Source organism: Gymnogyps californianus, chromosome 10 (genome assembly GCF_018139145.2).
Source record: "Gymnogyps californianus isolate 813 chromosome 10, ASM1813914v2, whole genome shotgun sequence".
NCBI lineage: Eukaryota > Metazoa > Chordata > Aves > Accipitriformes > Cathartidae > Gymnogyps > Gymnogyps californianus.
In genome coordinates this window covers 29,174,651-29,194,331 of record NC_059480.1, presented here as the reverse complement: position 1 = coordinate 29,194,331, position 19,681 = coordinate 29,174,651, and the positions used below count along the sequence as shown (strand labels likewise).

General features: G+C 48.5%; 1 protein-coding gene across 3 annotated transcripts in view; it reads left to right on the top strand.

Moving 5' to 3' along the window:
* The window catches only part of MBNL1 (muscleblind like splicing regulator 1), a 104,592-nt gene that overhangs the window by 60,512 nt on the left and 24,399 nt on the right, over window positions 1–19,681 (top strand). For all 3 annotated transcript variants that reach the window (XM_050902739.1, XM_050902740.1, XM_050902738.1), the window contains exons 3-4: window positions 13,180–13,350; window positions 19,420–19,620. In XM_050902739.1, the coding sequence (XP_050758696.1) occupies window positions 13,180–13,350; window positions 19,420–19,620 (372 nt within the window). The remainder of the gene's footprint in view (window positions 1–13,179; window positions 13,351–19,419; window positions 19,621–19,681) is intronic.

Sequence of the window (19,681 nt, the reverse complement as noted above, 5' to 3'; positions counted from 1 at the left end):
CACAATGGTGCCAGGAATGTACTTATTGCATGTAGAAACAAGAGCCTGCTGGGGTTTGCCGTTCTGTGGCGTATTTTCATTTTATGCATGGAAACCACTTACAAAACCAGAAATACACAGATGATTTTCATCTTTTTTTACTCTGGCACAAAGCATTGATTATCCTGTCTCAGCATTTGCCCTTCTGCTGGTGCTCTGGAGCTGGTAGGCTTTCCTCTGGTGTGCCAGTGCTGCGGAGGAACCGGCAAAGGAATGCGCTGCTCAAATGGCTCCAAAAACAGCAAAACACAGCAACATCCCTCTTTATCCCCTCGGAATGAAATCACTGCGGTGCAGGAGGCGCGAACCAGTGAGGCTGCGGGCAGATCCTGTTTTGACATGTTGAATCGGACTTTTGGCTGGAGCCCCGAGTCCCCCCGTCCCTCTGCTGTCAGGAAAGTTGCTGGTTTGAAGTCAAGAGCGGTGTGTGCCGAGGGCCGGCCCTGCCAGGGCCTGCACAGGGATCAGGGGCACAGGTGACGGGGCCGACTGCCTGAAGTTTAACAAATTTTGGAACAGCCTAATTTAAAAAACAGAAATTTGTTTTTAAGGGTAGATCCTCAGGATGGTTTGTGCAAAGTATAAAATCAGGTATTTCCATCCCAGGATGGGTAAGTGCATAGTTCTTGTTTAAAAGGCTGTTTGCTCACTGGGATGGAGTGCTGCTAACAGGTGTGATTTACACCTCCCGCGGTAATCTGGTCCCCAGTGAAGGGCCACGTCACGCGGTTATGTGCTCACACCACCCGTGTGAGCAGCTAATGATGAAGCGCACCTCGTTACCATTCAGCGAGCGGCGGGTTTGTCCGGCTCAGCCTCTGGAGGAACCTCAGGGACGTGGCTGGGTGAAGGATGCCCGTACCCTCTTGTATGCCTCTTGGGGAGCAAAACACAAGCTCCCCACGCATCTGGAGTGTGCAGCTTTGGACAAAAGAAAACAATCACAGCCGTTTTCCCCTGGAAAAAAAACTGAATTAATTTTCAGCTTTCACCTTAAGTAGAAAAAGCGTGTCTGCAGAGGGTGCGAGCACCAGCTCACGTGCCGCCGTCGGCGTCCCTGTGCCACAGCCCAGGCCTGGAGAGGTCTGAGGGGTCTTCATAGGGCCAGTGCCCTCACGTCCTTCCTCTGAAGATGTGCACTTGCCACCAGCAGGCATTCTGGTTGCACATGAAAATTATTTGGGAGTATCCAAGCCCGGGCTGTCTCCTTGGCAGGCTGTCGGGCTGTGAGCCGGGGCCTGGCCGTGGTGGTGGGGTGCTGCAGGGCCTGCCTCCACAGGCACCGGACGGGCAATCTGCCTGAGGGTTCATTAGCAAGCATCGCTCCCAGCCGGTGGGTCTGGCGGTGAACCAGCAGCTGGGTACGGTGTCGGACCAGCTCTGGGGAGAGGCACCCGCGGTCCCACAGCAATGGGGGGCGGTCGGCCGTGCACCGGGGCAGCGGAGGAGCTGGCAGAGGAGCTGAGGTGCAGTGACTCCTCCTCCGGTTTGTGTCAGGCTGGGTCTCAAAACGGGCTGTACATCGACGTTGTGTAGTGCCTCAGCGATCGTGGTCCTGCCTCTCGATCGTTGTCTGACTTCGGAGTCGTAAGCGTAGCCATGGACTCAGCAGGACTGCGGTTTGTATGCTTCAAGTCAGTAAAATAGGTCCAGTAACTCTTTTGGTTTAATATTAAAAAAGTTTATCTGAATGTATGCTTGGCAGGCCAGCTACTACAAGAAAGCGTGTGCAAACAGTTTATTTTTAAAAAGCAAACCATAGCTTATGTGTAGTTAAATGTTTTCCCGTAAAACACATGGGCATCAGTATAAATAGTTTTACCATTTACAGGCAATATTCGGATTTTACGTAACAGCCATCTTCCTGCTTGGGTTTTAACATGCCGAGCTCTCTGCTGTCGGAAGGAATTTGTACTCCCTAAAAGAGGGAGGTGTTTGCATGTTTGTTTTGGATCAAAAATACTTAATCTGTTACAGCTGCGCTGCGCAGTGTGGCTGCTGGTTTGCTAGCTCTGGCTCGCGCGGATGCGAGTAGGTCGGGTACCGGCAGCATGGGGGGACCGGCGGCGCCGGTGCGGAGGTGCCAGTGCCAGGCAGAGCCCCCTGGCCGAGAGGAAATGTCAGCGGAGTGTCCTCAGCTGCGGCTGCTGCCATTCAGTATCGTGGCGCGTCCGGAATACCCAAAAGTGATTAGTTTTATTATGTCAGTCATTAATAATTGTTAAATAGTAATGGGGCAGTAAGTGTTCATGCAGTGCAGTTGGGATGTGCAGCACTCATAGCAGTGTCTGTGGGCCACAAGAAGCTTTTTCTTTTGTTTTTAGGAGGTAGCCTGTTAAATATTAGAGGGTTACATGTTTGATCTTGAAAAGCAGGACTCGCTAACTGTGATGGCACAGAAATGCTTTGGTGAGTCCATCGTAATGTTGCAGGTGGTTAAAGGCCGTGGTAGCTGCCGAAGGCCATCAGCAGAGATGACAGCCTGCTCCTGGTCGAGGCTTTTATGTTTAAAAGCTGGGTTAATTGCATCCTGTGGCATGGAGGTTGTCTCATTGATTTAATAGTAGTGACGACGACAGCAATGCTGCATGCAGGATCACATATTTAACCATAATTTCACAAAACCACCTGAGGAAAAAATGTTTGCTCAAAACTCAGAGCAGCTCCACAGGGCTGGTAGTTCTTTCACTTCAGTTTTATTTTGGAATAAGCAGGAGCAGAGTTTGGGCTGCAGTTTGTGTTTCCCTGTGGCACTGGAGGGTTGTTTTTACCTGTTGCACACGAGGTGCCCCATGGACACCTCCATCGAGGCGGGGGTCCGGCACTGGCTATGGGCTGTGCACCCCGGGGCAGAGGTGGCTCCTTGTGCCCGTCCTGCCCGCCCGTGGCCAGCCGTCACGGGCACCCTGCTTTTCTCTCCTGCATCTCAAACCCTGTTGCTAAGCAACAATTTTTAATTGGAGAATTAAATTGGCTCCAGGACATCCTGAGCAGCAATGTATGCTAAAAATTCCAATTGAAAGGTTGTTGCATCAGTCCTGTACTTACGCTGTGTTTATAGGTGACAGTCCCTTTTTTTTTTTTTTCTTTAATTTTGTTAGCTAAGGAGGGGCAAGGGGAGGCGGCTGCTCTCCCAGCAGGGCAGCGCTGCGGGGATGCGAGGGTCTCGGCTCTGAAGCGAGTGGCTGGCCCGCGGTTGGGGCGAGCAAGCCGCCCCAGCACTTGCGGCCGGTGGTGTCCCCGCCATGCCGCACAGGGCTCCGCGCTCCTCCTCACGCCGTGCCAGCGGGGCGTTGCGGCTCTCCCTGCAGCGACGGGGCCGGCGCTGGGACCTCGGGGGAGACCAGGGGATTTATTCCAGGGACGTTGGGGGAAGAGCCACGATTTATTCCAGTAACGTCTTCGCACCCAGTGAGTGGCACGTCGGTGCTCTCGGTTCTCCTCTGCCCCTGGACTTCTGTGGTGATATTTTAATGGTACAGTGTTGGTGGATTGGTGAAAAACAAGAAGCTTTTCCGTTTGCTTTTGTGAGCAGTAGTTCTTGTATAAACACGTGCAGAGTGGTGTAGCAAGTGCTCAGTAACTCGGGCTGTGCTACCGCAGTGGTATAAAAATAGCATAAACAAACAGACCCAGCAGGCTGGCGCAGCTTAGTTTTAAGACTTTCCCAGACCAACTGCATTTATGAAACTTGTCCATACAGATGTATTTACTTCAGATACGCAAAGGGTGGTCAACGTTACCTGACTCCAGCAGCACAGAGAAAAGCTCCTATGGAGTCAGGCAGCTTGCCCTGGCTGAAGTAAGGGGTCAGTGCCGTACCGGGGACGTGCAGAGTCAATGGCACACACCGGCTTGCTGGGTCTGTGTGGTTTTTCTGGTTTTATACTGCTGCAGAAGGATAACCTTAAACAACGATGGCAGGATTGCTGTGCTCAGTATGCACTCTCCGGTGTTTATCAAATGACAGCAGTAACTGTGATCTTTATTTAGTCTCTGTCCATTCAAAATTTTTCTGTATTTCTACTTTGGCTGTGCCCAGTCTGATGTTTGCTGATCCTCCCAAATCAGCTCTTCTGCAAAGGATGCCCCTCCAAAACTGCAGGCATCCCAGCACTATCAGTCTGTCTAATCACCGGTAACATTGCAAATAGAAATGCAAATGCAATGTCGCCTCTCTGCCGCTCTCCCCTGTCACGCGGGTTTGGTTGCAACCGCACTGTGCCGAGCGGTGTCCCCCCATGGCTGTGCACGCCCCGTTGCAGCCCAGAACCTGTCCAGATGCTAGAGGGAATACTGATGACAGTTACACATCATGTTACTGCAAATGGCGTCCCTGTGGAAATAACCAAACGCGGGGAAAGCCCTGCTTTGGAAACCTCAGCCTGAGATTCAGGGGGGTACTGGAGGTGGATGTGGTGGGCTCCCCGGGACTCCTTCTGGGAGAGGAGGGTTCATGTTGAGCGTCGCACTGGGTGATGGCACCGCGGGTGCCAGGCCATGGTGGGGTGGTCTGGGTGCTCCTTGCCTTCCTGTACCCCGCAAGGATTCGGTGTGGAAAACCTCCCATTGCCTGCTCGCAGAGTTTCTGAGGACAGGGCGTCTCGGCTTTGGCGATGCCCCTGCGCGGGGGCTGCTCTGAGATCCTGCAGGTCCCTCACGCAGGTGGGCTCCTGACGGGTTGCGCCTGGAGGAGTAATGACCTTGCGACAGGAGTTTGCTAATTAGACCTTATTTATTGCATCACCAGGCTGTGCTTTCCAAGAAAGTTTTAGGCTGGAGCGAAGTCCACCAGTGTGATGAGTTTGCTGTTCTTCCTTTGCATGACAGATTGGATGGTGTTTCTAAGGAGGTATTGGAAAGTAATTATTTTAAATTTGAATTGGCTTAAAGTTTATGAAAGCCGTGGATGTTTGCAAGTTCTTAAAACAGCTTTGAAGGCCTAATAGCAACTACTCAAAGTCAGGGACCTGCTTTTCAGACCCTGGTGCAGATACTTGCACAAAGCATGTGCGCTTTGGTCTGAGCGTGCATGAGATCGGGGGTTTGCACACACCTTACTGGAGTGGAGGTGGAAACCAGCGGTCGCATGCTGGAGACGCCAGGGTCACAGGTGCAGGAGCTGGACCCGATGCCACCCTGAGATCTTCTCTGCAGATTGTGTGGTTGGACGAAGGCAACTTGGGTGCCGTTAATTTGTAAACCCACCCGGTGCTAGCAGTGAGGTTGCTGCCATGATCTTTGCTGCTCCAGTGGGTGAGGGGAAGGCTCACGTCTGGCCTTTGAAAGAGCCTTTGCAGGGCACGAAGGATTTTGGCCGAAGCTGTGGGCTGCGCCGGGACCATGGGTGAGCGTCGGGGATGTCGCAGCACCGCGCCGCGTGCCTCGGGGCTGCCGGTGGGTCACGCTTCTCTGCTGGGTGGCAGCGCAGTTGCACGGAGGGCTCCGCAGCACACTAAGCTCAAATTATCTTCTTGTTAATTAGTTATTGACTTCTGCTGATATTTCCATTAAATATTCCCTCAAGGAAAAAGTAAAACTTGTTAGTACCCATATTACCTAAGCCATAACTGCAGCGGATGAAGGAGTTTGCAATCTCAAAAGTGAATCCCAAGAATACTTTTTCATTATTAAACATGCAATCAGGGTATTTTCTGGAAGGAAATTATTTTCAGAGAGCAAGAATTGCCGTTGTATTTCTAACATTTGGTGTGGGATCTGAAAAACAGGACGTGCTGCGCTTCACAGAAAGATGGTGTTGTAGAGAAGAACATGGTATTGACCTCACAGAAATGAACTCATTTCTTGCTCATCTATATGAAAATCTTAAATATCTAGGTGTAACATCAAAATCCACCAGGTTTGTCAGATGATCCAAGTCTTGTGGAAATACTTACACTGTATTTTCCGAATGCAGAATTTTTGGGCTGATTTTTCCAAGACAGGATTGACTGTGGTTTCTTTTTTGTCTGAATTTTGCATATTTTCTCTTCCACAATTCTGCAAATATTTACACGAAATGCCTCCCGCTTTGTGGGGAATAAAACCAAATTGCGTAGCTGGGAGATGCTTCTGGCGGTCTGTGGGAAGGCACCTGGGGGACAGCTATGTGCCCCTGCTCCTCTGAAGGCAATGGGAAGAAAGACCCCCGACCTGACTCCTGATCACCAGACCTTGATTAACCCAGTGCTGCACCTCGATAAGGCATTACAGGAGACTGAACACCGCCGGGGTCAGGCATGCACGTCCAGGCTGCGGCCGGGGCATCCCGATCCCGCGACTGGACTGGACTGTTCTTTACAGCGTTTTTGAGCAATGCAAGTGAAATGTACAGAATAGGAGATAAATTTGTGTATTAAAAACTAAGACAAAAATGGAGAGCCAGCATGAGTTTAAAAGATTTACTTCTGTAACGACAGCAGAAGCAAATGTGTACTTGCCCATGTATTTCAAATAAGATTTAAAAGTTTGTATAGTAGCTGCTGTTCGCTAAAAAGATTATACTTCTTCCTCGTATCTTACCGATAGTTTAAACAGAAATCTGCACATCTAAAATGTGTCTGCCCCAATAAATAATTATTTTTCTGGAAGAGAATTTGAAAAACAAAGTAAGAAAAACACATTTCCCTGTGGTTGGGAAGTAGTAATATAACACAGAAAGGTTCCCCTGCCTGCACTCCGTCCCTTCCGTGTTGCAGTGGTTTCCCAAATATAAAGGCAAGTGCTGTTGTCTGGCACTCAGAGAAGGCAGGGTGCATGCTGAGAGGCAGTGCTACTCATTTCCACCTGTCTAAGGAAACAAGTACAAAACTCGACAAAAACAGGCATTTTCTGTCAACAAACGAATAAATAAAGTAAGTATTTTCCTACAGACACATTTTTATTAATTCCTATTTCCAATTTAAAAACTCCTCAGCACAATAATCTGACTAGCAGTTTTTACAAAAACACAGTAATCTTCAGGAAAATAGCTAGATTTCAGGGCTTGGTGTGTAGCTCATAAAAAAAAAAAAGTGAGATTAGCAATAACCAGTTTTTTAAGGTATTCAGTGCTCTGTGTGTTCGGGGGGTTATTTTTTATTTCTTAGGGAGCTGTGCAAGGGTCAGAAAGCTGTGTTTGATGCCTTCCGTGTAGCATCTCGGCGGCCCTGGCCATTCGGGGTTGCCCACCCCTGTCCTGGCTCCTGGTGCAGCGTGGCAGCTCCCACTCTTCTGCAGTTGCCATCTTTGCAGCTGCTCCCGCTTTGGCTTTTTTCACTTACTCGGCTGCCACTGTTTTGACCGGGATGCAAACCCAGCTTCCCCGGAGCATTGCCGGGTGCCGATGCCATCTGGCAGTGCTGGCACAGCCAGCGGTGTGTGCTGAGTGCTTGTGAAGCCAGTGGCAAGTCTGCCAGTGCCCTCTGAGCATGGGACCTGGCTGTGAGTGGCAGGGAGTGAGTGGCAGACGGGGACCTCCGGGCATTTTTGGGTGGAGGTGCAGCATGTCCCCATGGCCGGGGCCAGCTGCCTGCACCAGGGCATGGGAGCTGCACCAGCTCAGCATCACACGCAGGCACGACAAGGGCTCTCCAAGATGCTGCTAGGAAGAGGAATGGTGCAGAAAGTAACACGCAGGTAGATCAGCTTGCAAACAAATGTCTTTTCTTGGCACTGGCCTTGCAAGCCCTTGCCATTTCGTGATGTTTGCATGGCATTTAGATTAGGCACGTATTCAGAGGTGGGCCTGATCCAGCAGGCAGTGGGGGCAGATGGACGGACAGAGCCCCCGGGGCGATGCTGGGCCCGAGGCCCCACAGCCCCATCCCTTCTGCCTCCCCAAACGGTGCTGAGGAGGCGGCCGGGTCCCCCCACGGCTCCCCCCCAGCTCAGCGTGTGCTTGCCATGTGCTCGGGTCAGTGAACTGTAAATATTTAACACGGGCATGGGAAGTGCTGGAGAGTGAGGCAGGAGGCGTTACCAGCAAAGAACGACACCCTCGCTCTCAGCCCTGTTGGGGCGGCTAATGTCAGACCCACGCCTAGAATTGCGTGGGGGTGCAGGGGGGCACCTCCCGGCATCCCGCACAGGTCCCCGGGCGGGCGAGTGCCACCCACGCCTCTCTGTCCCATTCCCCATCACCCGCTTTTGCCAAGGCTAGACAGCTTAAAATACTGCAGACATCATGCTACCCTAATTTAATGACAGTCAGGCTGGCTGTTTAGTTCAGCCTGGGCTCTCTGCCTGAACGTTGTTGATATGATAGCTGGAGAAAAACATCATGTGAGAGCGGCCCGCGCGTCCTCCCGCTCCGGCATTCCTGCTGGGAGGACGCCGAGCCGCCCGGCTGACGGGCCGAGCTCGCCCTCTTCCTCCTGGGTCTGCAGGGTGTTTGTGAGCAGCGTGTGCACGCAGGCTCACCGCAGCGCATGGGGCCGCGTTCTCGCGGCGACGCTGCTGTCGGGAGCGTGGAACCTGACGGGTGCTGGTTAGTGACAGCAGGATTGCTTAGCGGGGACATGTGCGGGGAGGGCCGCTGGTGCTGCCCTACGTGGCTGGCAGGCCACAGAGGCCGCCCGGGCCTGGCCTCCCGCGGGGGGCCCGTGGTGAAGCCACAACATGGCCACAAAGCGCGGCTCGCTCGGGCCGGTGTGCCCCGGGTGCTGCAGCGGGTCCGTGTCCATGCCCGGCTCCGTGTCCGCCTGGGCCCGGACCGGTCTCTTCTCCTCACGGCTGCTGGTGGGGAGCTGCCGCTCCGGCTGTCAGCTGCAGCGCGAGGGAGAGCCGGGTTTCTTCTTGCAGGAGTCCTGAGCAGGGAAGTAAACGCGGGATCTTGGCAACAGGTTTTTGCCCAGATGTCACAGCACCGTGTGGGTGTTCCCCCCCCCTTAGTGTCAAGCTGTGCACCCCGAGTTTCCCTGCTGGCTCTGCCCGTGGGGGAGGCCTTGTCCCGCTTGTCTCGAGGGACCAGAGATCTGCCGGGGGGGGGGCCCTCCGCTGAAGAGCGCGCCTGAGGAGCCTCAGGAGCATTTTTAATAAGTTTTAGTCCAGCAGGATTCTGGTAAAACCCTGCCAGTGTGCTGGTACAGCATTTGGGGACACTGCCAGCATGCTCAACTTGCGCTTCTCTGAATTTACTCGCTTATAGTACTCATTTTTTTATGATTGAAAAAACAGCAAAGGGTTCAGAAGAGGTTCAGAGAGATGAAAATCTGCCTTAAACTCTGTTGACTGAAGTTACCAGAATCTAGTGAAAAGGTAATTAAGAAGCTACCTGCTCGCAGTATAAAGGAGATGAATGCAGTCCATATTCTTGATCGAGATTTTTGACAGTGGTTTTCAGCCTGCGGTTTCCGACTCCTGGGTGCTGTGGACTGTTTCTAAAGGTCCATGGAATAAAAGACAAGAAACCCTGTTCCCAAACAGAGAAGTCTGCATTTCTTTTGGAAAATTTGCTGAGATCTGAAAATTATAAAAGATTAAAGGTTAAACGCTGCACTAGGCTCCAAAGTGACAAGCAAACAAGAAAGATGTAAACTTTTTGATAGTGGCTAATGATAACTAAGCATAAGCACAGTTTACCTGGGGACATGGTATATTCTTGTAGTGTTTAACTCAGAGGAAATTGTCTCCCTTAAAGATCAGCTGCTAAGCGAATAGAAATGATGGCCTTGATGGGGAAACAATGGAGGGGGCTCCTTATTTCCCAGGAGCCAGAGGACGTTGCATTAGATCACAGGAATGGTTTCTTCTGGCCTTAAAGTGTTTAAGTCTATGAAGTATGTTAAGCAGTCATGATGTAACAACACATACTGCCAGACTTTGAATACAGTCTGGAGAGGTGTGGAGCAGCCTGAACCCCACCACTGAAATAAGGACATTGAGTTTAATCTGCATTTCAGAATCAGGTTTATTAATTGCTCCTCTCTGGTTCCAGCAACACTTGTTGTAGTTTCACGATACTCATTTAGCAGTAATTAAGTCTGATTTTTACACTGTGCTAGTGTAAGATACCATCTTCCAGGCAGCTAGTAAATGTGTAGTTTTGCCCTGTGTTACTTAGCAGTAGCAACAATTAACATGATTGGTTTTAGTATCAAGAGCAAAATTGACATAAATAAAGCTGTTCCAAAGTGCTTGCTTTTTACTTTCCATTTCATATAGTTGTGAAATGCTTTGGGAGGGTGTGTGCTGGCTTAAATAATGGCTTAAAATGGCTTAAATACTGAACTGTGTTGTCAGTAAGGCGTTAAAGGAAAGAACTGAGGGTCATTTGGTCCAAAAGCATCCCCCCAGGCTGAAAGCATCCTTTCCCCCGAGCGAAGGCATGCTGTGCAGACGAGCCAGGTGGGAGACGTCCCGTGCGTCGGGTGGGAGATGTCCCGCGCATGGTTTCAGCTGGTCCACCCCCAGGTTGCGCTGGCCCCTGCGCAGGTCTGGCCGCTGCTCCGGGCTGTTGGGTGCTGGCTTTGGTCCCCACGGACACGGACGGGTGCAGCCCCGCCGGCAGCCGCCCGCCGCTCTCGCCGTGCCGTGCTGGAGGTGTCCCGGGGAGCTCCCACGGGTGGAACAGCAACCAGCAGCTGCATATATGCATGCATGTATATGTGTATATATGCACACATATAAGAACATTGTTTCAATTAATAGCACAGGGACTAAAATTCAGACTCCATAAACACCGATTCCTGTTGCCACCAGTAATTTGTCTTTTCTACTTATGAATCGTTAACATTTGTTACTGAAGTATCCTAATCCTTATTTGCAGTAGGAAACTCTATTCCCCTGTAAAAATATTTTCTCAGGCTGCACATGTTTTTTTCCTGTCTTATCTGTAGTATAGTTGTGCTTTTAGCTTTTGTGCATTATCTGGCCCCTGTCTTGATTGCTTTCCAACATTTGGAGCTGTGTTATTAGGGAGATTTTCTTGCAAGTGATTTCAGTTGTCCTTTCCGTGCATCAGCTCTGCCAAGGACAGCCCATAGCACCCCTCAGTCCAACCGGCGAATGCCCGTGGGAGCCCCCTCACGGGGCTGTGCAAGGGGAAGGCAAAGACCCCACGCCAAAGGGCTCGGGGGAGCCCTCCGACTCTTGCCACAAACGAGAAGACTGATGTCTGCAGCCCCACGGCCCAGGGCCAACAAGGCGGCAGCGATCACGGCACGGCCGAGCGCCGGGGCAGCCTGCGCCGGGGTTTCTGTTCGTCTGCGCCTTCCCACTGTGCCTGGCAGCAGTCGCTCAGCTCTTCTGTGGTGTCTCTGGAGGTGGACAGGAGCTTGTAACGGAAAATGCATTTCATTCAAGGAAATATGCCCAGGGATTATGAACAGATGCTCTGAAAGATGAACTTTCTTTGCCGTTCATTACAGTAGTGGTCTTCATATACGTAGGGCTTTCTGTAATCTTGGTGTGTAGCCTAGAGATAGCCACAAAACTTTAAGTATTTTCCTTTGTATCAGGTATACCTTCCTATGCAAGGATCGCTCAGATGTCAGTTGAATAACTATGAAAATGAGTTTTAAGAACTTTGGACTGCCAGCAGGAGAGATGGATTGGGAGGGGGGCAGCAGCAAAGCGTTTATCCCAGCCTTAAGGGGAGACAAAAATCATCGTACAAATTAGATTTCTGGCAGATCTTATAACAAGAATACATTTTAACTTTCTGCGCAAAATTACAGTATAAGGTCAAACTATATTGAATTAATTTGTTTCCTGATAAAAACTGTTTCTTACTTAAATTAAGGCTGTCTTTTGCCTTGTCATTGTTCCTGTTTGGATTTATTTCAAAGATGAATGAGTAAAGGAAATAAAATGTAATTTAAGGAGTCTGGTTTTTTCCAGAAAAGGATTCAGTTCTCCTTTTTAGTGGGTTGTTTTTTTTTTTATTGTTATCATCCCTTTAGTGAAAGTATGGGTTCCAGTGTTACAATTTTAAAGAACAATTAGTGTGTAAAGCTTCCATATTAATAAATTTGCATTTTCTGAAGTCTCATGGCATGCGAGATCACAGCTCACATGCCATGAGAAGAGGGGATTCTCTTCCCCAGGATGTCTCTTCCCCGACCTCCCTCTGCCGCACACCGTGTCTGAGCGGCTGTGCCGGCAGTGCCCTTCTCTCTGGTTCTGCCTTCCATTTTAGAGGTTTTTACAATGGAGCCATAGCTGGGGGGACCTGGGGCTAGTTTTCAGAAGTCACCTTCGGGCCCAGCTCCCCGTGTCCCAGCCGCCCCGAGCAAGAGACTGCATTGAGAGAGGGTTGTCTTCTGTGCGAAGCTGGTTTACTTGGTACCAAGGAGGTATAGTGGGGTTGGGATATATATTGTACATAGAATTATTTTTTATTATTTCTTGATGTGAGTGGTTGTCAAGTTGATGCATGTCCTTTCATCCAAATAAAATCAGTGCATGAAATTTGTTGTTTACCATGTCTGAATTTAATGAAAAATTTAGAAACACGTCAGTTCTGATTTTCTTGTTTGGTTTGCACAATTGCAACAAAAATGCATCCTGTGTAAGATGTGTTTGTCAAAGATGCTGTATTCCCAGTCTAGTGAAAGTGCAGAGCTTGTGCTGTTTTCCTGGGAATAATGCTACGTTGACCACACGTCTTGCTCTGTACTCAGTGCTTCTTGTGCCCCTGCACAGCAGAAAGAGAAGCGAGCCTTGAACATTTTCAGAGCAGCACGTGAGCTTTGGTAGGCTCACTGCCGCAGCCGGACCGCATTTCTTTTGCTGGGTTTCTGGCTCTGCAGCCGCCTGCTTCCTGGAGGCAGATCTGTGGGCAGCGGGGAGCCGTTCTGAGTCCCCACGGGCATAGCCTTCACTCAGCAAAGACGTGTGCACATAGAGGATGGGCATGCTATACTTTCAAAACGACTGATGCTTGCTCGCCTTCAGCAACTTTTAAAAGAAACAGTGTTTTTTAGAGTTATACTGCAGGTCTACATAGTTCAGAAAAGCAAAGCAAGCAGCTGATACTAGAATTGTCAAGTTGCTCTTGACAATTGGTCTTGCGATGGTCAGCATGTGATAGCCTAGAGAAGTAGCCGAGGGCGTTCCTCCTAGGTCTGTGGCCTGTGTTGTGTTTGTTTTAGCCGATGACATAAGGAACGAAGATATGCCTATAGCTTCTAAGCCAATTGTGTCAATTCTCTTCTTCAGGGTCGATGTTCAAGGGAAAACTGCAAATATCTTCACCCACCACCACACTTAAAAACGCAGCTGGAGATAAATGGACGCAATAACCTGATTCAGCAGAAGAACATGGCCATGCTGGCCCAGCAGATGCAGCTTGCCAATGCCATGATGCCTGGTGCCCCGTTGCAGCCTGTGGTACGTGCGCTTTTTGGCTTCCATCAATGAGTACAATGAGCTGTAGTTGAAGTAAGTTAGCAGGTGTGCTTACATGCCTGTAAAATCCCACAAACGTCGGTAACTGATGGAGAAATCAAATACAATGACATGCTGGTCTCTATGTCTTTGTACTGCTTAATTCTCCCCTGCCTGCAGGAATATTGTTAATTTAATTAATTTTGTTAATCTTTTGTTACTTTCATTCATTTTTTGCAACTTATTTCTTAAAATTAAGGAAGTGAGTGATCTGCATGGGGTTTTCATAAATAGAAGTTTCCTTTGCAATTTAGGAAATCCCTGGGTTTGAGAAAATTCCCACTGGATGTTTTCCATTCACTCAGGGGAACCTTCTCAGGGAATTACTTGCTGGAATTGGGCTTTGCTTTTTACAGCATGTTGTCAGGCAGAGCAGAAAGCTTGCCCCGAGTGATGTATGGTGCACGTCAGTCTGACCTGCAGGATCCACAGCTCAGGCTTGGCAGGAGGAAGGAGAAGTACAGATAATCATACTTTCTACAAAAAGCCAAGGGGTGGGGGCAGGAGAATCTATCAGAAATCTCTCATCTGGTCACAGTAAAATGGGATCATATATTACATCATATCTGTTTCTCTTATACCTTAGTAAGTAAGCGCAGTGCAGTGTTCCACAAAGTCAAACGCCGTGGCTGAGTTTCTTGCTCTGCAGTAATCCCTCGTTTCAGCAAATGTAAAGATGATTGGCATCAACCTGCCATGCACATACACGTTTGGGAGCTGAACACCCTGTGCCAGATCCCTCTCTAATGCAATCCAGAGAGGTCATTCGAGCTAACCTATGGATAAATTTGGCCCAGAACCCTTTTGATATAAATTTATAGCTCAGACATTAGAGGGTACTGATTAATGTATGAGCGAGACTGGCGCTGATTAATGTATGAGCAAGGCTGGTATATTCTACATAAAAAGGCAAACAATGCTCCCCTGGCTGAAGCTCTCTCTTTCAATGGGTAAAATGGCAGCAAAGGAAAAAATAAGTTGAAAAATATATATAAAATAAATATATCTGCGTTGGCACTTCTCTGACAGTTCTTTTATTCCTTTCTTGCTGGCAAAGGTAGAATTTAGGGAGTTTAATTTACCTCTAGATACCTTCCGTTAGGAAACCTGTATTCACTCTGTTAGATGAGTTCTTCAACTTTTATTTCAAAAACCATAGCGTCCATTAATACTCCTCAAAATACAGCTAAATCCTTAGGAAAAATCATCTCAGCAGAAAGGACTCTCATACTTGTGCCAAATGGTTATTTGGCCCCACGTTTTGTGGGCCTACAGAATACCAGTAAATATTTTGTAGCTTATTTGATTCAGTTAATGTAGCTGTTACTCTCTCACAGAGCTTTATGCCTCGGCTGTTTCAAGAAGGAGTATATGTGGGGGAGAAAAGCAGAAAATGTTGTGGTAGGATCGTCACAGCAAATTGACTTTAGTACCTGTTAGCACAGCGTGTGAGAAGATACCACATTTTGTTTTCTCTCTTTTGATTGGCTTTTCTTGAAATAAAATTGGCTGTATCACCTAGGCAAGGAGATGAGCTGAGGCAGCATCAGCGCGCAGACACCAAATGCTGTGGCACCGCAGTGCTTCAGGGGATGCCCTGACACTGCACCGTGCAGCCTGCTCCTTCCTCCCGTCTTGCAGGAGAAATGGGGCTGCCTGTGGGCTGCCTGCTGCTGATGGCTTTCGGATCAGGAACAAAATTAAGTGTCTGTGCAGCTGGACAGCTCAAAAGCAGGCTGTACTTTACGTGCTTTAACTCCAGAGCAACCTCAGAATGACTTTTTCAATTTCAGCAGCTCAAAACAGACGTGTGCACATGCCACAATTTTATTTGTATTTCCTGATTTGAGTACAGTGATACAGCATTAGTGCCAGCAAATTTGTATTTGGGACTATGAGAAAGCTTAAGTCAAAATGCAGCCAACAGTAAGAACCATTGCTTAAAATATTCTTCTCTGTTAACCTTTTTGTTTGTTTGTTTGTTTCATGAATTGTAACCAAATACGGCTCTCTCGGGTTTATGCAAAGCAGTGTGTGGGCACACACCAACATTTGGGTAAACATGAAAAATAATACTAATGCAGTCCTTTGGATTAACGTTCTTTTTTAATACAAAGAGAGGCTAGTGTGAGGATAACATTTGAATCAAATTGAAATTCTCCTTTATGCTACACTCACACAGTCCCTAACGAGCAGAATTTAAGTCAGTGGATTTTGAAGGGCAGCACAAACCTTCTACCCGTGCTTGAGTAATTTCTGTGTACGTTGCTTGAGTTCAAACATTACAGACTGTGTATTTTCAGAATTCAGTCTCATTCAATACGAGTAGTCATAGCAAGGGCCATTGGCTGTCCCAGCAATAGTGTTTCCAAATGGATGTCATCCTACTAATTTGGCCTTAAAATTACTTTATTTTTAGCACAGTTGAAACAGGTGTTATTTCAGGGTGTTCTAGCAAGTGATTTATATCATCATATCTAATGATGCTTCAGTCAGTTTGTTTTGTTTTACAAAAGCAATACCCTATGCTTTAATAAAAGTAAGTGAACTAACTTAATGAGAGACTCTGATTTGGTAAGCAAAGCAGTAGGATCCTTTCACTCATATTTCTGTTTGATAAATGTTTTAATTATCTTAGTTGCAAGTAATGTCTGTGGACTTTTCCCATCGTTCCTTTTTAGTTCAGTCTTTTATCTGTCTTTAGCTGGCACTTGAGGGAGGGGATTTCAGACGGTGAGTGGGGATTGCGTGTCCTCCTGACTGCAAGCACTGAGATGCTGAGGAAGAGCTCTGCCTGCTCAGATCGGTTCTGCCCTCCTTGCTTGTAAACCAGTTTAGGGGGAATTGGGCTCAGCTAGATGATGGCTTTGGTACTAGTGCATCAGTTTGGTACTAGCGCATCAGGGAGTGATGCTGTGCTGCTTCACAATAGCAATGTCAGACCCTGGGTTTGCCTTTTCCAGTGTGGAAGAGTGTGAAAAATGCTAAATAGAAGCAGGAAGATGCAGACGTGAGACCAGAAGAGCGGAGATGGACTGCAAAGGTGGCTGGAGACGCTGGGGCCATTCCTCAGCTCCAGGGGCACGCGGGGCGCCGGGAGCACGGGGAGCCCCGAGGCTGCTTGCTCTGTAGAGGCCTGAACCGTGGGGCTGTTAGTCAGGCATGCGTTTCTGCAGAGCATCGGCGCTCCAGGGGCGGTCCGCTGCACGCTGCAGGTGTGAATCCGCAGCAGAACAAGGTCCCGGACCTTCCTGCGGGTGTGTTTGTAATTCACAAGTAGCTGTAGGTTGTCAGTGTTTCTCTCTGTGTATGTGGTACACTCCTGTGCTTTCCTTGGCATGGCGGGTGCTTGGTAGATGACTGTTAAAGATGTGTTAAATGAGTCCAGCTCCTTCCCTGCAGGCAGCCGGTCCTTCGGGGCTGGCGAGCTGGAGCGCTGGCAACAAGCCCGTCTGTCTGTCTGTCTGGCAAGAGCTGTGGCTCTGCTGCACTGCAGAGGCCGATTTCCAAAGGTGCCCCCGTGTCTCCTTCCCAATCGATAGACCTCGTTAGCGAGCAGTGCCTCTGAAAGGCCAGACCCGTGGAGATCAGACCTGCTGGTGAGGTTCCCGTTGGTTGTGCACAGGCATTTTTAGAGCAGAATTATTCAGTAGAGGAGACGACGTGGATTATGGGGTATCTGGCAGCACAGAGCTGTATCCAAGGCTGTGCCCTCCTTCACCTCTGTTCTCTGCTGATCTACAGGAGCTGCTTTTTTCTTTTTTTGGCTGTTTTGCATGATGCACAGCATAGTAGGGCCCAAACTGCAAGGCCAGTAAGTAGTTGTATGGTTTGGTCATGGTGATAGAGAAATACTACCTCTGCTTCTAAAGATGGGGAAGTGAAAGCTCACTGGAAAACAAGTGGGCAGTAAACAGCAGAGATGAGCCCAGCAGCTCGGACTGACCTGGAGCTCCCCCCTGTCTCTCCTCTGCTGCATGACATCAAGGTCCCAGTTCTGACCAGTTTGGAGTTACAGGCAGGGGAGCCCAGGCTGACCATGAGCCGATGCTCATGGACAGCAGGGCCGTGCTTGGGGTGACCCTCACGGCAGAGTCCCGCAGCTCCTCCCCGTCCCGCAGCCACCCGAGCCTTGGGTCGGTGCTGGGGCGGCTGGGGACAGTCCCTGGGAGATCCAGTCTGTGCTGCCTGTCCCCTGAGGCCACTGTATTGCCGGAAATTTTTTCTGGGTGCAGGAGCGTTCAGGTGGCTTTGTGCCCCGGCAGAGTCCTGCTGCCGAGGAGTGGTTGTGTGCTGCCCAGGTTTCACCACTTCATGGTCTCTTTCTGCCAGCAACGTGGCTCCGAGTCTGGGCTAATACGACTGTAGGACAGGGTTTTATCTCCTAATTTACATGTGTGCAGCACATTGCAAAATACCTGTGAGTTTCAGAATAATACGAAGTGGCTCTGATAAAATATGCTATTATTTTGCAGTGGTCTAAAGGCCGCAGGATATTTATATTAGTATAAAATGATCTCAATAGAAAATAAATGGGGTAGTCTTTTATTTACTGTACAGTGAGTATATTGGGCTGAAATCAAACACTGATATCTCTGAAGTTACACACTAACTGGTTGCACTACTGACTGGTTTGTAGTTTTATTTTTACACTGAAGTTACAATACTGACTGGTTCATAGTTTTAATGTTCATTATTACATAGCTGATAACACAGTAGTGAAAAGTGCAGTTAATTAATAGCGTATTTAAGAGTAATATTTTATTTCCCGTAAAATTTGCCGGTTTGTTTTTCATTCACATGGATGAAGAACCAGAGACGTTAAAGAAATTATTCCCATTTACACAACTTTCAGTCTTTTTTCTTCAGTAATCTCTGCATGTGTTTTTGTGCAGTGTTTCAAATGGACTTGTTCCTTGCTTCCAAATGGTTCAGTCATTTCCTCAGGAGTACAAAAACATGTGATGTTATATGCTGTCTGGCTTAAGTAGATACAAAACAGAGAAAAAGAGTTACGTTACCTCTGTAGTTGTTTTTCCCTCTAAAAATTAGTTTGGAAGAAAAATCTAAATGCCTTGAGTAACTACTTTATTTAGATACTAAAGATAAACACTCCAGACTGAATTTTATTTGGCAATTACACTGGTAGTGCAGTCCCTTTGCATTCAGTGGGGCAGAGGAGTTACTTAATCTTTACTGCAGTGTAACAGCTCCGCATTTGGTATTATAGCATTATTTGGTCTTCTACATCCAATTATCTTCACAACATGTGATAGCCTACAAGAGCATCTGACTCCTTCGTTTTTTTAAAACAAGCAAACAAACAAAAACCCCAGTATTTGCATGCTCGCTCTCTCTTTCTCTGGCTTAATGTTTTAGTCTAAATAAGGCATATCCTTGATGCAGTGTATTTCTTTCTGAATATCTGCATGGACAGCCTGTTTAATTTTGTAAAAATAAATGGTTGTGGTCGTCTGGTCTTGTTCCTGTATTAAACCTCTGTAATTTCTGAACCAATGCTGGCTGTCATCAGGGTCAGAAATGTATTTATCTGTGTCTGAAGTTGAGCGTGGTTTGATGGTGTGTCGGGGCTCTCGCGCAGATGCCTTTTTCCCCGAGAGCGGATGTTTGTACGCGTTTTGGACGTGTCCCTCCGACAGCCTCAGACTTTCTCCTGTGGCCATGAGGAGCGCTCATTTATGATGGCATTGCTCAAGTGCGGAACAAATGAGAGTTTGCTCCAAGAGCTGCCACGTGCTGTAATCGCACAGGGGAAGCTTGAGGAGGAGAACCAGCAGAGGCTGGTGGGGAATGCCTGCCCTCCTGGACTTGCTCGTGTGCGACGTTTGCACGGGTGTTCTTCGTGTTCCACAAACACGACAAATGCGTCTTTCCCATTAGCAACAGAAATTCACCGCCGTGCTCAAGATGATAGCCAAAAAGTTATTATGCTGATGGCATGGCAAGTATAAATATTTAAAGTGTCTTTCTTCTTCTGTTCTCTGATTGCAGCCGATGTTTTCCGTTGCACCGAGCTTAGCCACCAACGCATCAGCCGCCTTCAACCCCTACCTGGGGCCCGTCTCCCCAGGCCTGGTCCCAGCGGAGATCCTGCCCACCGCCCCGATGCTGGTGACAGGGAACCCCGGTGTCCCGGTTCCTGCCGCTGCCGCCGCCGCTGCCCAAAAGCTAATGAGGACAGACAGGCTGGAGGTAGGAGCTGATATGTGTAACTTACTCTCACAAGTTGTATCACTTATTATGTCTCCTAGAT